This window comes from Carassius auratus, chromosome 32 (assembly GCF_003368295.1).
Source record: "Carassius auratus strain Wakin chromosome 32, ASM336829v1, whole genome shotgun sequence".
NCBI classification, from domain to species: domain Eukaryota; kingdom Metazoa; phylum Chordata; class Actinopteri; order Cypriniformes; family Cyprinidae; genus Carassius; species Carassius auratus.
The window spans coordinates 33,897,845-33,918,831 of NC_039274.1; the positions used below are offsets into that span (position 1 = coordinate 33,897,845).

The 20,987-nt window shown below is 38.3% G+C and overlaps 2 protein-coding genes and 2 pseudogenes across 2 annotated transcripts in view; all 4 read left to right on the top strand.

Annotated features, from left to right (window-relative positions):
* Positions 1-4,131, top strand: part of LOC113052274 (E3 ubiquitin-protein ligase DTX4-like) — a 16,049-nt gene extending 11,918 nt beyond the window's left edge. The window contains exons 4-9 of the mRNA XM_026216700.1: positions 1,060-1,121; positions 1,256-1,417; positions 2,084-2,145; positions 2,263-2,583; positions 2,762-2,851; positions 3,774-4,131. Coding sequence (XP_026072485.1) covers positions 1,060-1,121; positions 1,256-1,417; positions 2,084-2,145; positions 2,263-2,583; positions 2,762-2,851; positions 3,774-4,001 — 925 coding nt within the window. The 3' untranslated portion in view covers positions 4,002-4,131. The remainder of the gene's footprint in view (positions 1-1,059; positions 1,122-1,255; positions 1,418-2,083; positions 2,146-2,262; positions 2,584-2,761; positions 2,852-3,773) is intronic.
* A 2,775-nt stretch (positions 4,132-6,906) lies between these two features.
* On the top strand, positions 6,907-10,187 carry LOC113052547 (myb/SANT-like DNA-binding domain-containing protein 1). The gene is made up of 3 exons (XM_026216959.1): positions 6,907-7,599; positions 8,679-8,957; positions 9,037-10,187. Exons 1-3 carry the CDS (start codon positions 7,343-7,345, stop codon positions 9,323-9,325), a joined length of 825 nt encoding a protein of 274 aa, XP_026072744.1. The 5' UTR covers positions 6,907-7,342; the 3' UTR covers positions 9,326-10,187.
* A 1,007-nt stretch (positions 10,188-11,194) lies between these two features.
* LOC113052449 (regulator of G-protein signaling 12-like) lies at positions 11,195-11,871 on the top strand (annotated as a pseudogene).
* The window catches only part of LOC113052275 (regulator of G-protein signaling 12-like), a 31,158-nt pseudogene continuing 22,016 nt past the window's right edge, over positions 11,846-20,987 (top strand).

Here is a 20,987-nt window from a genome sequence, read left to right on the forward strand (position 1 = left end):
AATCCCAGTCTCTGTGACGTGGATCACCTTCTTTCCTAGCTGCTTGTCAACAGATGGAAACTCGAGGATTAGCTCTATAAGAGCGACGGCTGACAACCTCATCCAGCAGAAGAACAGCTCGGAGGGATATATGTGAACAAAACTACACTGATTCCAGGCTCTCTAGAAGGGGAAAACAAATCAGTCTGACTATGAAACTGTAAAACTTTAATTGAAGAAGATTTAGAGCAGAGCGCAAGGCAGAATCCAAACATTACTCCCGAATTTTCCTTTTTTGACTCAAAATTTTCTTTGGAGGTCATTGGAATAGCTGAAGCATGACTATTATCAAGGTCAAACAGTGAGTATCTTTGAGCATGTTATTCTAGTGGTCTTCGATAATTGGGTAATAAGGTAATCTTTCAATAATGGAGTGTAGAAAAGTCCAGTCTTTTCTGGCAAAAAATAAAATAAAACAAAAAAACACCAATAATGGAATTCAGTGTCATTTATCAATGGTTATTTCCAGTTGGTTTGGTTTATAAGTTTAACATAAGAACAATTTTGCATTAGTTAGCTTTACTAGTAGTTAGTTGGTTTGACAGAGGTTTTTGGTCACGGTTGGTTTTGATATGACTTTTAAAGTTTTACTCATATGTTCTGTAATGTTAGTGAGATGCGCTGGAAATGTTTGAGCTATTGCATGCTGGTTGAATATCCCCACATATGGACAACAGGTTGTCTGGTCATGTGAGGTTTTGATGTGCTGCATGCACTGCTGTTGTCTGCTGACTCTGTGCCAGGTTTGTTAGTGGTGGCAGCAGGTTTGACAGAAGGTGTGACCTGGTTTACATACCGCAGCGTGACTCGGCATGTCTGCAGGTCTGGACGGGGGTGTTACACAAACAGGTGTAGCTGTGACAACAACATGGTTATTTCTGTTCCGATCCAGATTATGATTATCAATAAGACCGTTGAGGTGTGTGTGTGTCTGTGTGTGGATCTTCTGATTGGTGAGTGCTTGCTTGCGTAGTGGAAGCATGTGTTTAATGTCTTATTTCTTTTGTTTTACCTTTATAGAGTCCCCACGGTCCCAGTGAAGAACTTAAATGGATCCAGTCCTGTCCATCCAGCTTTGGCAGGTGAGAAAAAATATGCACACGAGTTATAAATAGTTGCCGTGATGATTAAATATAGTAACACATTTGGGATCATTTTGCATCCAAAGACATTGAAACTTAAAATAGATGGATACAAAAGAGATGTCATTGTTTAGGTATCACTGGAATTCTGATGAGCGCCGCTGGACTCCCGGTCTGCTTGACCCGCCCACCCAAACTTGTGCTCCACCCCCCACCTGTCAGCAAGAGTGACATCAAACCTGTGCCAGGCCTTGGTCACTGCTGCCGGAAAACCACAAAGAAGCAGGCCCGCAAAGGCAAGATTACCAAATTACCGTATTTTTCGGACTATAACTCGCACTTTCTTTCACAGTTTAGCTGGTCCTGCGACTTATAGTCAGGTGCGACTTATTTATCAAAATTAATTTGACATGAACCAAGAGAAATGAACCAAGAGAAATGAACCAAGAGAAAACATTACCGTCTCCAGCCGTGAGAGGGCCCTCTGTGCTGCTCAGTGCTCCTGTAGTCTACACTGAAAACATAGAGCGCCCTCTCGTGGCTGTAGACGGTAATGTTTTATATTTGTTCTAAATAAATGCGACTTATAGTCCAGTGCGACTTATAGTCTGAAAAATACGGTACAATTACAAAAAAAAAAGTAAATAATTGCTGTAATATCAATTTATCTGTATATGTATATAAGCTCACACGAAAGGACAAAAGTCTAGAAAATATGAAATTTTTTAAATAATGCTATTATTATTAGTAGAAATATTTTTAAATAATATTATTATTAATAATACAAATATTGTATTTATTACATAAAAAATTAAACAATAGAAAATAGTTCTTTAAAATTTAAACATTTCACAATATCACTGTATACAACTTATAATAGATTATAATAAAATATCTTTGTGACTGATTATTTCTCTAAATCCTTGATTTAACTTAGTTTTCCTTTGATTTGATTTGAGCAGGTAGAACTTCAGAAGAAGTTGTTAGAAGATATCTCCAGAAAGTCCGCAGCCCACCTGAAGAGGTAAACATACATGATTCATATTTAAATCATTTTAATTGAAATAGTATTATTATTATTTGAATGACCTAACATTAGATTAATTAAGCTTGATTAAATGATTTTTTTAATCTTTATTAGGATTGTACTATCTGTATGGAGTCTCTCTGTGGCCCGTCTGGTTATAAAGGCCCAGGTGTCGGGGGCATTTCTCGGGCCGAGGCAGTGGGTCGTCTGTCTCAGTGTGGACATCAGTACCACCTGCAGTGCCTGGTGGCCATGTACAACAACGGCAACAAAGACGGCAGCCTTCAGTGTCCCACCTGCAAGACCATCTACGGCGTTAAAACCGGCAACCAGCCACCAGGAAAGATGGAATACCACGTCATTCCTCACTCCCTTCCTGGACACCCTGACTGCAAGACCATCCGGATTATCTACAACATACCCCCTGGCATTCAGGTAAGACTCTTTCATTTTAAAGCTTGTTTAAAACCACTGCGCTGTCAACAGCGTTCATTCATATTGGCATTTGTTCCACCTGCATTGTATGTTGAGCTGCTGCAGTGTTATATAACTGCATGCATATGTTATATAACTGTAACGTAGGTCTAAATGGCCCTGTTTGTTATTGTTTTAGGGTCCAGAGCATCCCAACCCCGGGAAGCCCTTCACAGCCCGTGGATTTCCAAGACACTGCTACCTCCCTGACAGTGAAAAAGGCCGCCTGGTGAGTCTTCACAAACATTCATCTTCTTACCTTAGGGTCCGTAAAAAGGCTTAAATTGAGTTTAAATGTAAGGTCATAAAAAGACTGTGTTAACTACATATTGTAGGGATAGTTCACTCAAAAATGTGAATTAATTTCTTCTGTTAAACATAAAAGATATTTTGAAAAATTGTGGTAAACATACAGTTTGATGGTAGCCATTGAATTCCATAGTATATTTTTTTCCATACTATGGAGGTCAGTGGCTACCAGAAACTGTTTGGTTACCAACACTCATCAAAATATAATATTTTATGTTCAGTAGAAGAAAGAAACTCACACAGGTTTGGAACAACATGAGGGTGAGTGAATGATGACAAAATGTTAAATTTTTGGGTGAACTGTCCCTTTAAATATCTTAGAATAGTATAAGAAAAGCTTTCATAATTTCAAAAGGTCTTAAATATGGGGACAGGAAAACATATTACTTTATAACCAGAAAAACAGTCGCAATATGGCTTATATGATTATTAAATTTACAAATGTGATGATTGAATTAAATATAAAATGTAATCAATTAAATCCAAACATGGTGCTGATGCACATTCTACAGGATCACGGTTTTAGAGCCGTTTATATGATTGTATAATACAATCATATTTAAATGAATGTATTCAAACATTTATAATTTTGACTCCTGAGGCTGAAATGTGTGGTGTATAACATTACAAAACTTTAGTTTTTATCAAAATTTGATTGTCATTTTAATAGACATTTTGCAGTTTAGGATGTTAGATCTTAAAGATGGTCTTAAAAAGCCTTAAATTAGATTTTTAAAACCTTTGCAGAAAACATGTCTTTCTTCTTATAAATAATTTACATATTCCAACTTCTAAAAGCAAGGAATTTCAGCTTTTATTCTAAACAATTGCGGCTCTGATAGGTGTTGAAGCTGTTGCTGGTTGCTTGGGACCGCCGGCTGATCTTCTCAGTGGGCACGTCCAGCACTACGGGCGAGACTGATACGGTCATCTGGAACGAGGTGCATCACAAAACCGAGTTCGGCTCCAACCTGACCGGCCACGGTTACCCAGACTCCGGTCACCTTGACAACGTCCTGGAAGAGCTGAGGGCGCAAGGCATCACTGAGGATGAGTGTCTGAGAGACTGAACATTTAAGTCGGAAGACAAAGACTGAATGTTTTTTCTTTTTGTGTGTGTGTGTGTGTTAGTGTTGCCAAATCCGAATTCAATTCCCAGCTCTTGTTTCTCAGAAAACCTGAGACACCTTCAAAATAAAAGGAAGTTTAAGGCCTCCAAAAGGTTTAAAAGTCATCATCGCTCCATTTTTTTTCAGTGATATTAGCCCTCCTACTGCTAAAGAAATTGATACGAGCCTGTCAGAAGTGGGACGGCCAGCTGCAAGAGCTGTCATTTACAAACAACATTGCACTGTGCGTAAAATGTTGTGGAGCCTTTATCTTAAAAAACTATTCCTGTTAGCGTCCTCCCCGCAAAAAACTAGACTTGGTACAGTGCAATTTTGTCACCAGTGGGCTACAGACATAGACGAAAAGACCGAACTGCCAGTGTCTGTTTAACCATGTAATGTATTGTAGTTCTGTGAAGGATAGGCAAATCAAAGGTACTTCTGTGCATGTAGTTGTATCATTCGGCGCAGGACGTAACTGAGGCCACCACGTGTTGCGAACTTCTGAGCTCCAGTTGCAGTTTTAGATGCTGGAACGTGAATGTTTACTGCCTCATAGTGGCACTTGTTAACATATACATTCCAGTAATAACCACGGTATTTATTTGACGACATAGTTTTCGGAATGTTTGCAGTATTGACATTAACCACTTATTTTATTGTATCTTACATTATTTTATAATGTCGAAATGACAAACCTGTATTCTCGTTGATTTTGGGATGGATTCCGATCTCTGTCCAGGGACGGAAAGAGGCATTCCATGGAAACTGCTTCGTTAATCAGTAATAAAGAAATGTTGAGCCAAGGTGAGATAGGCAGCCAGCGGATGGACAACGCACACATTTAGTGAAAACTCATTTCTTTGTGATTGGATTTGCTGTCGGAGAGTGAAGAATTACAGACAGGGCCTGCTCAATTATAGGGTTTATTTTTATCACCAGTTTAGGAACCAGTAAGATTTAGATCATCCCAAGTTTAAGATGTCGGCCTTTTAAAATGGTTATTAAGAGCTACTAACCCACCCTGTTAAGTCCGTTGAAGTTGTATCCTGTGAACAAACTATCTCCGGTTGCCTTTCTGGTCGGTTCTCGGTAGGTCTTTGTTGGACCTGTTTACAAAGCTGTTGACGAAACGTCTGCATGTATGTACATGCAAATGTGTAAGCTAACATTTATAGTTGATGTGCTGTATGTATGTGTTTTATGTACACAATTCTTTTCCCCCCTGCATCCAAAAAGCATGTTGTGGAAGTAAAAGAGTATTTCTTTTTCTTGTATCTTTTTTTTTTTACAATATACTTTTTATTGGTTTAACTTTTTTACTTATAAGCTATTAGTTTTTTTTTTATTTTTCACTGTGAAGTTTTTTTTCTTTCTTTTATTGCACTTGTATGATTTGATTTATTGTCCAGCCAAGTTCCTCATGATGGTTGTTACGGAGACAGCAGTGAAAATGGCATAGCTGCCAGGACGAAAACTGTGAAGCAGAGAACGGAGCTATAGGAGAACTAATGTTGCTGTATAAAATAAAATGTACAAAACAACTTGCATATTAAATAGCTGCTGGAATACTGAATAAATATTAAAGGCACTCAAAAAAATTGTTTGGATTAATTTTTCTTGCGTTAAAAATATGGCCCCTTTCGCACAGTTTACCATATTTCAGTCAGGCACTACATATTTGACTCAGTAGGGGGCGATGTTCAACTAAAATAACAAAAATCACCAGAGGACCAGACAGGATCCACACTTATTATGGTCTATGACTGATAGAGTAACAATATATACAACATAATTTAATTATTTTAATATGCACAGTACTGTAAATATTACACAATTATTTCCCATAATATTTCTCAAAATGTATAAAAAGTTTAATTATTACTTGGCAAGGCTGTAGACTGTCATTTGACATCAATGTTCTCAAAATGGCCCAAAATCGGCGCTAGGCAGAACCCATCAAGATGGGAATTGGATGGGCTGCTCTCTCTCTCTCGCTCTCTCTGAATTAAAATTTGATCATGGCACAAAATGAACACCATCTGGTCCCCCCCTAAGACCAGGGCATTTCCTCTACAGGCAGATGATCCAGTCTGTTAATTAATGCTCTTTATATTATACGTGTTATAACCCTATATCTGTATCAGAACAAATTCAAAGAGCAGAGAGTTTGATATGAATCTTCATATTTAAATATACACGTGTGTGTGTGTCTGTATATAATGTGCTGTAGTCAGAATCATAGCAAACTCTTACCTAGATAGATAGATTAAAATATCTAAATCAAATATTTGCAAACGTCATAACTATAAGTAGATGCATCTATGCGAGAAGCACATAATGTGGTTAACAATTAGTTAGCCATAAAGAAACACATGCAACCGTGTGTCACCTCAGATGGTAATCTGTCATAGGGTGCACAAGGTAACCCTTTCCCCCAAAGCACTACCCCTAATGTCCTGTCCCAGACCCCCTGTAGTTGTGATAGAAGATGTAATCTGAAACACTCGGGTATGGTCAGAGTTTGGGGTCAAATGTAATGTGGTAAAAAGGGCTCAGGGCCAGAGGGGAAATAACATTAACCTAAACAAGTTTTGTGCCACAAAAGCTTGCAAAATGAATGTGCATGTTTCAAAACCAAACCAAATCAAAACTTTTTAGAATGAGTTTAAAGCCATTTGCTCATTTTTGGATCTGACAAAAACAACCTAATTTTCACTCAGTTTCTCAATTATGTTGTAGATTTAAACGTGTTATATCTGGTGCAATCTCTGCAATGCCACTCTAGCCCCTTCTCTATTAAAAGCTTTTAAGTTCATAAACGCTTGGACTAAGTGGTCTGGAAAGAGTCCGGTCGCTTAGGCAACAACACACTCTACTGCTTTCAGTCCCCAGAGAAGATGTATTACACATGCAGATTTCCTGGCTGACCGACCTCACTTTGTTGGCTTTCAGCTAAAAGCTTTTTGCTGCAGCAGACTGACCGAGACAAAAGAGCAGTGGAGAAGGGGAAGGGTTTAGCTAGAATAGGAGGGCCTTAGCGGGCTGTTGCCAGGGTAACTTGACATCATGCTGACGAACTTCCCTCTTTAAAAGCTTTTAAAGCGATTGCTCCAGCCCCCCCAGGTTCCATTTTGAGGCCTCTTAACTAAGCGTGGGGGGAAGGGCAGCAGAGGCCTGTCTCTCGCACACACAAGCACATGCTTGAGAAAGCAAAGTAAGGCCAGGAAAACAGACTGCACTGAGAAAGAATCAAGCTTAAATCATAAACCTGAATGAAAGGTACATAATCTGTTCTTTAAATGGCCTCTGAGGACCTCTGCTTCAGTTACACAGTGCCGGGCTCGAACGAGAAGCACAGGAGGGCTCGTAACTGGACGGATTCCGAGATGAAAGCTCTTTTGTACATTTGGGAAGAGTATGTGACAGAGCTAAAGAAAGCTAAGCGCAATGCTAAGATCTACGAGACGATGGCTAAGCAACTTTATGAATTAACTGGGGAACAGCGACACAGGGAAGAGATTAAAATGAAGATTACCAACATGACTTTCCAATTCAGGCAAGTAAATACTATGCTATCTATCTATCTATCTATCTATCTATCTATCTATCTATCTATCTATCTATCTATCTATCTGTCTATCTGTCTGTCTGTCTGTCTGTCTGTCTGTCATTTGAGGGACCAAGACTTTAAAATAAATGATAATATCAATAATATGTTTATCATTGCACAAGTGTCTACTCTTACAACTTAAATTGTGTACTACTTCGCTTTCTTTGTTTTACTCAGTGTTGTGCACACTTGAGCTCACATTGGTCATGGGCTCTGAATCGGATTCACGCGATCGACGCATGCGCACTGCATGTGCCACGTGTTGCACTATTTTTACTGAAGTTCGGACAGCGGCGAATTGTATTGATGACGAAATTTACGTCAGGCATCTTGTCCTCCACAAGCGTAGTATGCGTACTTGGAGGACATCAATGCAGCCAAAAGCCATCTAAAATAAAACGTTCCAGTTTGATAATGTCAAGATCTACTTATCGAATTCAGATAGCAACATGGAACAAAAACTCTTCTAGAGAGCCAAGACCGCATATAAACAACGTGAATCAGATCTAAATCACTTTGTCACATCGCAGTTAACAAATGTTGTACTGACACATTCAATATAAATATAAATACGATGCATATAGTATATACACGAAGTACACAATATGCAAAATACTCAGATTATATATATATATATATATATATATATATATATATATATATATATATATATATATATATATATATATACATTTTAGTCAGGGGAAGAAATGTGAATGACTTTTGACCACTGTGTGATCTTCATTACTAGCCAGCAATGAAGAATGGTTGTATTGTCTTCAATGGCTTTACAAATGGTTATTTTTAACCAAAAGCCTCACAATTTCCCTAAAATGTCATTATCTTTGTCCATTTTTTGTGCAGACTGGTGTGATAATTACTTGATTCTACAGTTTCTGAAATATTATATTATGCTAATACACATTTAAAGACAATATGAAGTAGATAAACTATTTACAGTTACTTTAACAGATTATTCTTTCTACTGCATTTTATTAATAATGCTTTTATAATCCAACCAAAAGGAAGCTGAAGTACACAGCAAATGGAAGCAATGCTACACCTGATTGGCCATACTACAAATCTATTGAGAGGATCTTGTCAAAGGTACCAGACCATGCTCATATGAGCCCACCGAACCTCTCGACGTCTGGCCCCTCCACCTCTCAGCTGGAGACTTCTGTACCCCAATCAGCTCCACCAAGTGGGTTTCTACCGGAGTACACGGGTTCGTCAGAGGAGAGAGAAATTAACGATGAGGAAGAAAGCCTAACAGAGAACTCTGAGAGTTCTTTTGAGACCAGGTAACATGTTCGATCTGATCACAGATCCTTTTCAGAATCATAATTTTGAAATTATAAGTGCATGGTTGTCCATCTGCAGGTCACAGCCACATAAGAGGCGGAGGCTTTCACATGTGTCACTGCGCCGAAAGAAGCTGCGTGTCCTGGATGCGATGCTGCAGGAGCAACGCAGGATAAGCCATGCCGTCGAGGAGGCCTGTCATGAAGTTCGCCGCGTTATGCATCAGCAGAACTTCCTGCAGGTGCAGAGCCTCCAGCTTCAGGAACGAATGATGAATCTCCTGGAGAAGATGGTTCCTGCTTCATCTGCACCTTGTTGGCCAAACCCACTGGCCTCAAAGGGTTTAGGAGCATCTACAACTGAGTGACAGGACCTCAGATACGGGATAAGGACCTTTTTTGTCTTTGCTGAGGAAGTGTTGCTATGATATCTGAGTATAAAAGCTATAACCAACTAGTTAGTGGTACATTTTAGACCTGTTAAGCACTGTTAAGTCTTCTACAATAAATGTTATTCAAAAATGTTGACAGATGTAACCTACAAAAGAAATTTTGAAGAAATCAATATTTATGTGTTTATGTTATGTGTTTTGAAATTGGATTCATTTGATTTCTAAATTGCTGTTAGCTATTAAGAGACTTAGATGGTTGACTGACATCTAAAAGATTTCAGATTTCTCTTATGGCATTCTTTAAAAGGATACAATGTTCAAGAAAACTCCAGAAGGGCGGAAATTCGGGTCAGACAGATAACACTAAATGGTTGGTGATAATGTAAACTGGATTAGGCTGACAAAGATTCAGAATTGTAGAGGACAATCTTAGTTTAGTTAGTACCATTACAGTTCAATGTTACACTGTTATAGCATACCACAATTTAGCAAAATGTAACATGTTACAAAATGAAATTGTTTTGGTAGCAGTTTATATATATATAGACGTGTGTGTGTACTGTTCACTAAAAAATAATATAAAACACCCCTTTTTAATTTCTGAATTAATATTTTTGTCAGATGTCAAGAAAAGAAATACGAAATGCAGTTCGTAAAGTGGTTATAAAATGTTTAATTTTTTTTATTTAATATTGTTTATATGATAAAATATAAAATTATATATAAAAAATATTTGTAGATATTATAAATAAATATCACATATAACTTATGAGTTTAGACCACTACATGAAATAAAATTAAGAAACTGTTTGTTTATAATTGTTTAAAATAATTTAATAACATGCCACTTTATATGAATAGTTTATTTACAAAAACATAACTCAGGTTTTTTTTTAATTTTCAAAAAACATGTTTTTTTGTTATGTTATCATATTTTTATTGTGTTTTGTTGTGTTAGCTGTATTTTCTTTAGTTATTGTTTTTACTTCAACTGCAGTTTGATTGGGATTAATTGAAATGCACAATGAAAAAACAGCATTTTTAGAAAATTGTAAAAAATGCTTTTGCAAATGAACTCTTCATATATATATATATATAATGTTTTTTTCCCTCCGGTATATTATGTCCTTTATAAATGTCCTGTTTTTCATCAGGTTGATGCATCTGTCAATATGTAAATATGAACTCTTTACAATTTGTGCTACAAATAATAGAAATACGAGGAGAGAGTTGTGGGGGTTAAAAATAGTCTCCCTGTAAGCCGCATCTTTAAAATCTGTAATGCTGTTATAATTCTACAAATGATAATTGATTCTGCTATTTTTCTGTTTTCACTGTGAAGCTGCATAAATAAAGTTGACTGGACATACAGTCTGGCACACTTTCTCATTCAAAGAGTTTTCTTTATTTTCATGGCTATGGAAATTGTAGATTTACAATGAAGGCATCAAAATTATGAATTAACAAATGTGGAATTATATATGGAATTATATACATAACAAAAAACTGAAAATATGTCATATTGTAGGTTCTTCAAAGTAGCCACCGTTTTCTTTGATTACTGCTTTGCACACTCTTGGCATTCTCTTGATGAGCTTCAAGAGGTAGTCACCTGAAATGGTCTTCCAAACGTCTTGAAGGAGTTCCCCGAGAGATGCTTAGCATTTGTTGGCCCTTTTGCCTTCTGTCTGCGGTCCAGCTCACCCCTAAACCATCTCGATTGGGTTCAGGTCTGATGACTGTGGAGGCCAGGTCATCACTCTCCTTCTTGCTCAAATAGACCTTGATGCCTTCAGTGTCACTCTACAATTTTCATAGTCATGAAAATAAAGAAAACTCTTTGAATGAGAAGGTGTGTCCAAACTTTTGGTCTGTACTGTATATCTCAAATTCTAACTTTAGTTATTTTACTCCTCTCAGGTCGGATCCTTAGCAATAGCAAGATGATTGTTCATGGTTGGAACTATATCTGAACAAAAGGACAAAACCATTACAAAGTGAATTCCAACACCGAAATGAGAGTTTTGAAGCCAGCTGAGTCAACAATGAGGCATCTGGACCATCCGATCAGCCCGGCGGTCCGCAGGGTGTAGATGGAGCATGGAAGAGCTGGCTATGGATTCACCATTGCCGGCCAAGCACCTTGTGTCCTGAGGCGAATAATAAAAGGGAGTCCTGCGTACAGTGTCGTACTGCGGCCTGGAGACCGAATCTTGCGTGCGAATGATACAGATGTGACTGAGGCGTCGCATGAAGTTTTGGTAAAGCTGATTGGTGCGTCATCACGATCTCTGTGTTTGCTGGTAACATCAGGTGACAGGCCGCCCGTGGACTCCTGCTCCAGTGACGAGGAACTAGGTTGTCAGAGTAAGAGTACACTGCCGGTGCTCAGTCCTGGAGAAAAGTATCCTTTCCCCAAGAGTAGAGACATGAGGGAGGCAATGCTTCAGTCGGTTGGAAGTTTTGATAGTGTCTTTGAGGTCTCTGATCAGGACACCATGACCACCCATCCAGAGAAGCAGACAAAACATGCCACCTAAACTGAGAACCAGTCAACGCAGACCTTTCATTGGCTTAAAGGTTCACTGGCAGAAATCTCGTCCCAACAGCATTGAATGCTTGGTGGAGAGGGACATTGATGGGCCCAAAAGTGAAAGCATCATCCTTCCTCCTGCTAAGGAAGAAATCCCGACTCTCAGATACAAACCACTTGAAGGTCTCAGACATCCTCAGAGAATGAACTCCACCCCACAGCTGACCTCCAGGTTCTTCACTAGTGCAGCCAAGCATATGGATAGGGAAAATAAGGTCAGAATAAAACAAACATCTGCTGACTTGATGTCTGAATCTGTTGCGATACTACACTGTATATATAAAACCTGTGGTCAGCATTCAACGATGCACATGCTAGGGTGTTTGTGAAGTTGTGGTATTCTAGTTGGTTGCTACTTATGTATTGCTGGAGTTTTTTAGGTGGTTTCTAAGCATTTTTTAGACATTTAATTAAAAAAAATAATGTAACTAACCTCAAGTCTGAGTAATAATAGTGGTGATGCTTACACCAAAATATTTTACAATATATTATTACAATGAGCTTTTTACTGCTTGTCCACTATTTTATTTTTATTAATCAAACGAGACAATCTTTTCTGTCTGCCCAGTGGTCAGTCTTATGGCAGGTTTATTGCCAGTTTGCCACCATGCTAAATTAAAGGGCTTAATAAAATGAGCCATGGAACAGATGGTGCTGCAAGTAAGAGGCACAGCAGATGGAGCTATTGGGTTGATTAGTGCAGTCCAAAATGATTACGCCGGATGGATCAGCTGTAGCTCTGTTAACAATGTCCAGAGGCACCTAGCAACAATTTGTCAGCCTCGAAGAATATTGTTTCCTTCCTTTTACAGAGATGATTTATTGCTGGGGCCTCTTTCTCTCTATGACATGTCCTGCTCTTTAGATTTTTTTTTAGATACAAACTGCTTCTAAAATAAATTAATTAAATGACAAATTTAATATAATAATTAACAGAATTATTTTTTTTAACCAATTGTAATGTCAGTGGTCTTGCAGGAATATATATATACAGTTAAGTGTTACATTAATTTATATATATATATATATATATATATATATATATATATATATATACATATATATTCTTTTTTTTTCACAGTTTTGTAGTGGGACCTGGAATTAAACGAGGTTGCCACTGTATTGAAAAAATGCCACTGTTTTGTAAGACAAACATTACAGTTATTCACATTTGCTTTGCTGTGGCAGTTTCTTTCATGAAATTACAACTTAATTTGTCTTCTCAGGGATCACTATTTTTGGCTCTCACAAGGGGACGTTCCTCTGTCCGAAGACCATCAGGTCTAAACGACTCAGTCTGGCTCATTCCCTAAATGACCTTGAGGTAAGATATAGCAGTTTCTGTTTTGCCTCCAGAGCACACACAGCATACTGCTAAATCATAGTTTTTGTAAGTTTTGTATTTGCTGCAGTGCTCATGCATCATATGACCGATGAAAACAGAGATACAGGTGTGTTTAATTGTTTTGTTGTCAGTACATAGGAGGGTCAGTCAGACTGTATTGTGCTCTAATCCAATTCAGACTCCTGCTTCTTTCATTTGAGAAACTCATTTCTTTTCTCCCTCTAAATACACAGTGGCCTTTGTAGTGTTGCATTATTCTGAAGCACAATCATGTTTCTCTATTTTCAATAGATAAGGATAACCATGAAACTATTATTAGCACATGCTGCTCTGCATGATATTGATGGTAACATTAGTATGTGGCTTTATGTGGCTGGACAGCCTGAAAACAGAAATTACTTTGAGCTGCAACCTCCACATCACTTCTTTTTTCATCAGTAGTTCAGGAGTAGTTCAACCACGACTAAAATTGTTTACTCCCCCTCATGTCTTTTCAACCCATTTGTAGATATTTTTTGACACACACAAAAAAAGAATTTGCACTACTCCTTTTTATATGACAATAATTTGTACTTCCAAAAAGGTTGCAAAAACTATTGAAGCAGACTCTGAAGTCATGTGGTAGTTTTGTGTGACAAACAAACTTAGCTTTAATTAGCTTTAAGTTCCTATTCAGTGAAAACCTTTCCCCCAGTCACTAACTTGATGTGATGCGTGAAGAGACACCATATTTAATTTAAAAGCTATGGTGACTTACGAATAACAAAAGTGATTTCTGAGAAACGCTGTTGATATTTGAAATCACCAAATCAAACACGCCCCTACCCGAAATGATCAAACCTTTTATCTTGATAGCTCCACCTCAAAATTTACCAACATGCTTTGCAACATAGGCAACTCTCCCATCATGGGTGGACATGCCCCCTTCTGCTGATAGGGTAGAAGTGTGTTTTGGTGCTCGGTCCAATCCATTTTCTACAGGGTTTCTCAGAAATCACTTACTGCACCATTAAAACAGAAAAAAATAACATTGGGAAATGTTGTTAGGTTTTATAATTACTGTTTTAACTCATATATTTCAAAATTTAATTTATTCTTATGACAAAGCTGAATTTTCAATATCATTAATTTGATGATCAAATTACATTTCTTATTATTATCAATGTTGAAAACATTGCTGCTTTATAATATTTTGTGGAAACCAGCAGCTATTTGAAATAAATGTTTATTAAATACATTTGAAATAATTTTTAATCTCTTTGTCACTTGTAATCAATTTAATGCACCCTTGCTGAATAAAAAGCATTAACTTCGTAAAAAAAAAAAAAAAAAAAAGATTTACTCCTTTAAAGCTGCAGTAGGTAACTTTTGTAAAAATATATTTTTTACATATTTGTGAAACCTGTCATTATGCCCTGACAGTAGAATATGAGACAGATAATCTGTGAAAAAATCCAGCTCCTCTGGCTCCTCCCAGTGGTCCTATTGCCATTTGCAGAAATTCATCCGCTCCCGGTAAGAAACAACCAATCAGAGCTGCGGTCTGTAACTTTGTTTGTGTTCAAAATGTAGAAAAATGTATATAATAAGCGAGTACACCATGAATCCATTTTCCAAACCGTGTTTTTAGCTTGTCCTGAATCACTAGGGTGCACCTATAATAAGTGTTTATATTCGGACTATTTTAGATTGCTTCGGGGGTACCGCGGCGGAGTAACCCAGTGCCTTTGTGATTCTTCATAGACATAAACAGAGAGAAGTAGTTCCGGCTACAATGTTCTTCCACAAGACGCAAGCAGTTCTGTTTATTAACCGCTAGAGCGTCAAAAGTTACCTACCGCAGCTTTAAGTCTTGGTTTTTTTGCATTCTTGAAACAAAAGGTTGGCTACATTTCTTACCTTTAAATATTATTTTTGTCAGGACAGATGAGGACCCAAGAGCGGAATGAGGCTGGAGAACAGAGTTTTATTTCAGAGGACGACTTAACGTCAAAAACAAAACAAAATAAAACAAAAACCCCTCAAGGAGGAGAGAAAAAGTCTTGACTTCACGCTGCTCAGCGGGCAGGTCGAGCGCTCAGCCTCCGCGAACGCCAGGAGAGAGGGAGCAACAAATCCAACAACGGCAGGCAGGAGAATAGTCGGGCAGACAAGGGGTCAAGCGAGGTGCAGACAGGGCTGAGAACGGCGGGCAGTATCAGAGTCAAAAACAGTCCAGATCGATAACCAGAAGAGCGGTCCGAAATCCTCTGAGGGCAAAACACAGGTTACACTAACTGGGCAGACAAACCAACCAGCAAACTGACCAGAACAGGACAGAACCGAAGCCAAAGGGTCACAGAACACACTGACAAGGAAGGGTGAAAACCAAGCAGAATAAATAGGGTGAGTAATGAGATAACGGGAACAGGTGAGTAATGAGATAGAGGGGGAACAGGTGCATCAGACAAGCCGCAGCCTAGATTGCAAAGCGAGATCAGCTGGCGCTAGGGCGAAGGGAAGAAAAACCAGAAAAATATAAAAAATCAGAGAGAAAGAAAAAAAAGTAAAGAAAATGAAAACAAGTGTAGAAAAATGAGTAGAAACGAAAAAATAAATATAAAAACGAACGAAGTAAGAAAAAGGAAGAAAAAAGGACAGATCATACCCGAGTCCTGACAATTTTATGCACACTAATGCAGTCATGTGGATTTTAACCAGCAAATTTCTTGAGGTTTGAAGCTGGAAAAGGGTTGTCACCTCTCCAGAGGAGTAGGATTTTCCCTGGAACTTGCGGCAGGCTTTTTCACAGATCTAATGCCCCTCTGGTGGTCAGGCAGACTGGAAAGTGTGGTTATGAGAACATCAGTCATACTGGTGCTCACCAGGAGAACAAGAGCAAGAGGGAGGGGATGTGAAATGGAGAGGCTTGTTTGGTTGAAAAATGCCTGGTCTAAGCATGTTTTTTGTTGCCAGATAACATCTAAATGAAAGGCCATTCAGCTCATTTCAGTAATGAACTCAGCAGTTTTGTGCTAAACTAAAGGAACTGCAACCAACTCCACGTCTGTGGTTTTTAATATCAGAAAATAAATTCATATTTTGTAATCCGGCGTAATTATTGTAAGAATCTAATCTTATGCTGCATCGAAAATGACACACTATACACAATGCACCCATACACTATATACTTATGCACTATGTACTCAACCATATATAGTATCAATTATATAAAGTTATTTTGTCATGATAGCCCCTCCCCCTTCAGTACGTAATAAAAGCTGCGACAGTTGAGTGCATGTGCAAGTGCCCAACATCCAACACGTAATTTTTTCGGTTATTTAAGTGCATCATCTGGGTATTTAAAGAGCTCTTTTCATTTCAGAATTTTCATTGTGAATGCACTACTCACACTATCTATACTACAAAACGTCATAGAATAGTGCACAAGTACGCAATTTGGGGCGCACCTCTAGTCATTGATGGATTGTAAATTTGCTTCAGCAATCTTTTCTGTACACTGATTCATTGTCTGACACTTTAGAATACCATGGACATTTTCTACTGAGCATTAACAGTTTTATGGAGTAAATGAGAAGCGTCCTTCATGATGGCAGAGAGTTTGGGCAGCATCCACCCCTCAGACAGCACCTCTCTGAGCCAGGTATCTTGATTAAGCTACAGAGTGTTATGGCAGCTCTAGTCTTGAAGTTGCTCCCAGCACACAAATGCATAGAAGATTGCTGCTGCCACTGCTGATTGATAAAGTGTGTTGTAGAGTCCTGTGAACAAAGAGTTTGTGTTTGTAACCCAGTATGTTGAATTCTACTAGTATGCAGCAGCAGAGGATGCTGTGTGCTGTTGAGGAGACTGGACAAGGAAATAGTCCCATTTTGGACTTTGGTATGATGCTGTATAACTACACCCAGGAAAAATGATTTTTATCTTACTTGATTAAAAGGAACCAATACAACACAGTTTAATTTAATTTGATTGTTTTCACGGTGTAATGAAAGTTTTCCTTATCCGTTTGTTAACATTTTTGGTTGCATTTATTTAACAGGGAAGTTGATTTCTAGCTCCTAGCATGCTTTGTGTGTGACTGAAACTGAATTGGGAAAGTAAATGTTGATATTAATTGTATGTGTTTTTGAGAAAGACAAGAAAAGAGGAAGGCTTGTTTGTGTTTTATGTGAGGATTTAAGAGTCTCTGTTATGTTCGAGTTTTTGTTGATGCGATTGTGTTGAAGTGTGGAGCTTGTGTCTAGGTTGAGGATGGGTGTGTGAAAACAATGCTCTATTTTACTTTATCGAGCCATTACTGCACTCAAGACATAATATAGTTAAAGATGCTACATTTTAACATGCATTTTAAAGTATTCTAAATTAAGTATTGCTAGATAGTAGTTAACTAGTAGTTAACCTAAGATATTTATTTGATGTTATTATGAGTTATTCAATTTATAAGTTATAAGTGTTAAAGGTGGGGGGTGAAATGCTATTTCATGCATACTGAGTTTTTTACACTGTTAAAGAGTTGGATTCCCATGCTAAACATGGACAAAGTTTCAAAAATTAAGTTGTAAGTTTGAAGGAGTATTTCTGTTCAAAAAATACTCCTTCCGGTTTGTCACAAGTTTCGGAAAGTTTTTTTCGAGTATGGCTCTGTGTGACGTTAGATGGAGCGGAATTTCCTTATTTGGGTCCTGACGCACTTCTGCCGGAAGAGCGCGCGCTCCCATATAGCAGAGCAGAGAGAGACTGTGCACAGACAATCACTGATCAGAGCGAGAGCGTCGCGAAATGTCACAAAAGGAGTGTGTTTTTGGTTGCCAGGGCAAGACAACCCTGCACAGATTACCAAAGAAAAAACAGCATTAAGGGACCAGTGGATGGAGTTTATTTTTACAGAGCGTCAACGGAGTTGTGCAAGTGTTTGTGTTTGTTCCCTGCATTTCGAAAATGCTTGTTTTACAAACAAGGCCCAGTTTGACGACGGATTTGCATATAGTTTATTTCTTAAGGATGATGCAATCCCAACGAAAAAGGGTCATGATTGTGTGTTGGAACCACAGGCGGTGAGTAAAACTGCTTAAAATATCTCTGCCTCCTTGTTAGTGCGTCCGCCTCCCATCGGAGACCCGGGTTCGAGCCCCGCTCGGAGCGAGTCGTTGCTGCTGCTGCTCTCATTCAGTTTCAGCCTCTCAACGCAAAAGCCTACTGGCGCTCGTGATTCTTTAGCTCCGCCCACACGTCACGCCTCCAGTCGGTCGTGTTTTTCCGGGAAAAATCGGTACAGACTATCTTTCTCTTATGAATATAATAAAACTAAAGACTTTTTGGAGTTATGAAGGATGCAGTACTACTCTATAGGTACTCAAGATTAACAGGATATTGAGTGAAAACGAGCATTTCACCCCCCCTTTAAGTGGCAATTTTATGTTAAGATTTTTTTTTTTTTTTTTTGATTGGATGCCATTCAAATGTAAAATGATTTTTTTTTTAAAGGAAATATATTTAATGTGTGTTATAATTACTATTGGCAATTTTTTTGAAATCCATTCATTTCAGTAAGAATCTATGCAATTAGGATTTACATGTGAGGGTGAAAGATTTGGCAAAAAAGACACTTCAAAATTCACCACACTGATAACACAAAACTGCTCACCTTTAGCATTCCTGTCAAAAGCTACATCAGAGCTTTTTCTAGCGCATAAAAATTAAAAACATTATGTTAAGAAAAACATGCAAGTCAGAAAGTCTGAGATTCAATGAAAGCATACAAAATGAAATAACATTTTTGAGTTCCCTTTCAAATCAAAACACTTTATCACAGCTGTTCTCAGTAGGTCTGAGGGAGTGAGGGTTTATCGCTAGCGGTGTTAGTGGGAGGAGAATCTGTCTGAAGTGCAGAGTGAAAGGAGACGGGAGGAGGGAAAAGGGAAAAGGGACGGAGCGCAGGAGGGAAAGTCAGACAGGCTGAAATCAGGGACAGAGCTGGAACTAAAAAGACAGTCACGTTCACTCCAGCTTCATCCTTTGAACTCACAGAGCGTACAGCTGAATGGATATGTTTACTTACACTGGGTGTCTACAGGAGCACTGAGGACTAATAATACTTACTAATGGAGCCAACTTTAACTCTTCACTCTACTGTAAGTTCCCTTTTGGATAAAACTCATGAGGCTTGTTCTTCACACAGTTAGAATAGGTAGTTTTTAGAAATTCATTGTCCAAAGTGTTTCTTCTATGCATTGACAGGAGCATGTGTGGTCTTGCTTTGGAATCTGTTGGTCCGTTTGGAGTACCTCCCTGAAATGTTTTGGTGGAATATTTATTCTTGCTAAACTTTAAGTAAACCTTACTTGAGGCTCATGACATCAGTGTAGGATTTCTCAGTTGGACTCAAACTTTCCTCTGTTCCTTCAGTTTGGTCTTCTACAATGAAACCGATTTGTTAAATTGAGCCTTAAGCGATCTGTCAACACTTCCGACGTGTACACACTTTCACACACCTTGCTGTCGTTGCAAAACATACAGATAACATTACCTTATTTGTTGTTGCTCTTTCTTTGCTTTTTATGTATGTGTGGATGGTGAGTTATCGTGAGGTCACCATTATAACTTACCTTTCAGATATCTACTCCCAGATGAGGCAAAGCATGTCCCATACTTTAGTGTGTACTAGCATTCCTCGCCAGTATTTGTCCTTATTCCATGTGGTTTGACAGTTGCATTTCAGCCACCTGTCCTGCTGAAGGGCGATGTTTTCTTTCTCTAGCTGCGTGGCCTCCCAATGCTCCCAGGTCTGGTAACCCAAAACCACAGGCTATGTGATTATTCCTCTGCCCAACAGAAGTGTTTTCATTTGACCTGAATTCACTTTAATGGACTGTTCACACCGAGGATGAGAACTATAATTATCAAGTTTTAATAATTGTTCTAATTCTATGAAAATTGGGAAGTCTACACAACAGATATAAAAATAATGTCACAGAGAAACAGTATCGTTGCACTTTTTTTTTTTTTACAGATAAAAACATCGACAGTCAATTGACCCTTTGCAAAGACCTTAGTTACTGTTGCTTCAAAAGAGCTTTAAAACAGCATTTTATTTTGAATGGAATGTTATTGTTCATTGTTGTGTTTAATAATTTAATTTGTAAACAGCCCAGTTGGAGGTTTGCTGAGGTGCCATAGTGGGCCCCGGCCCCTGGTTCAGACCCACTGGTCAGACTTTGAAATTAATATAATGCGTGTTTAGGCACATCCATAGAAACAATTATTATTTTCATTGCAAAATTAACTCCAATGCCAATGCCCTGCTCACCCTCACCTCCATCTGCATTCACTATGCCCACCTGCTGCTCCGCAGCCCCCTCCACCAACTAAGAGCTGGTACATCTGACAATAACAGCTTGACTAAACCGGGCACGTCTGTTGTTGCATGCGGTGTAGACAGGGTGTAACACAATAAATAATCGCATGAAAGATGGCTCAAATGGACATACACCATTGTTGCTCATTAGTGATGGTAGAAACTAATTGTTTCAAGATATTGAAAAGAACCCAAGTGCATGGAAAAACAAAAAATGCAAATATCTGCTTTGGTTCTGGTTTGTTTAATGTGGGTTAAACAAATTTTTATTTTTTTGTTGGAGTTCTGGATGCAGTCGGGGGCTAGTTTTCTTTTTTTTTAGCTCAGGTCAGTTTTTCCCATT

Coding starts and splice junctions, on each gene's coding strand:
- LOC113052547 (XM_026216959.1), top strand. CDS start 7,343: ATGGCCTCTGAGGACCTCTGCTTCAGTTACACAGTGCCGGGCTCGAAC. Junction 7,600..8,678: donor AACATGACTTTCCAATTCAG/GCAAGTAAATAC, acceptor TCCAACCAAAAG/GAAGCTGAAGTACACAGCAA. Junction 8,958..9,036: donor GAGAGTTCTTTTGAGACCAG/GTAACATGTTCG, acceptor GTCCATCTGCAG/GTCACAGCCACATAAGAGGC.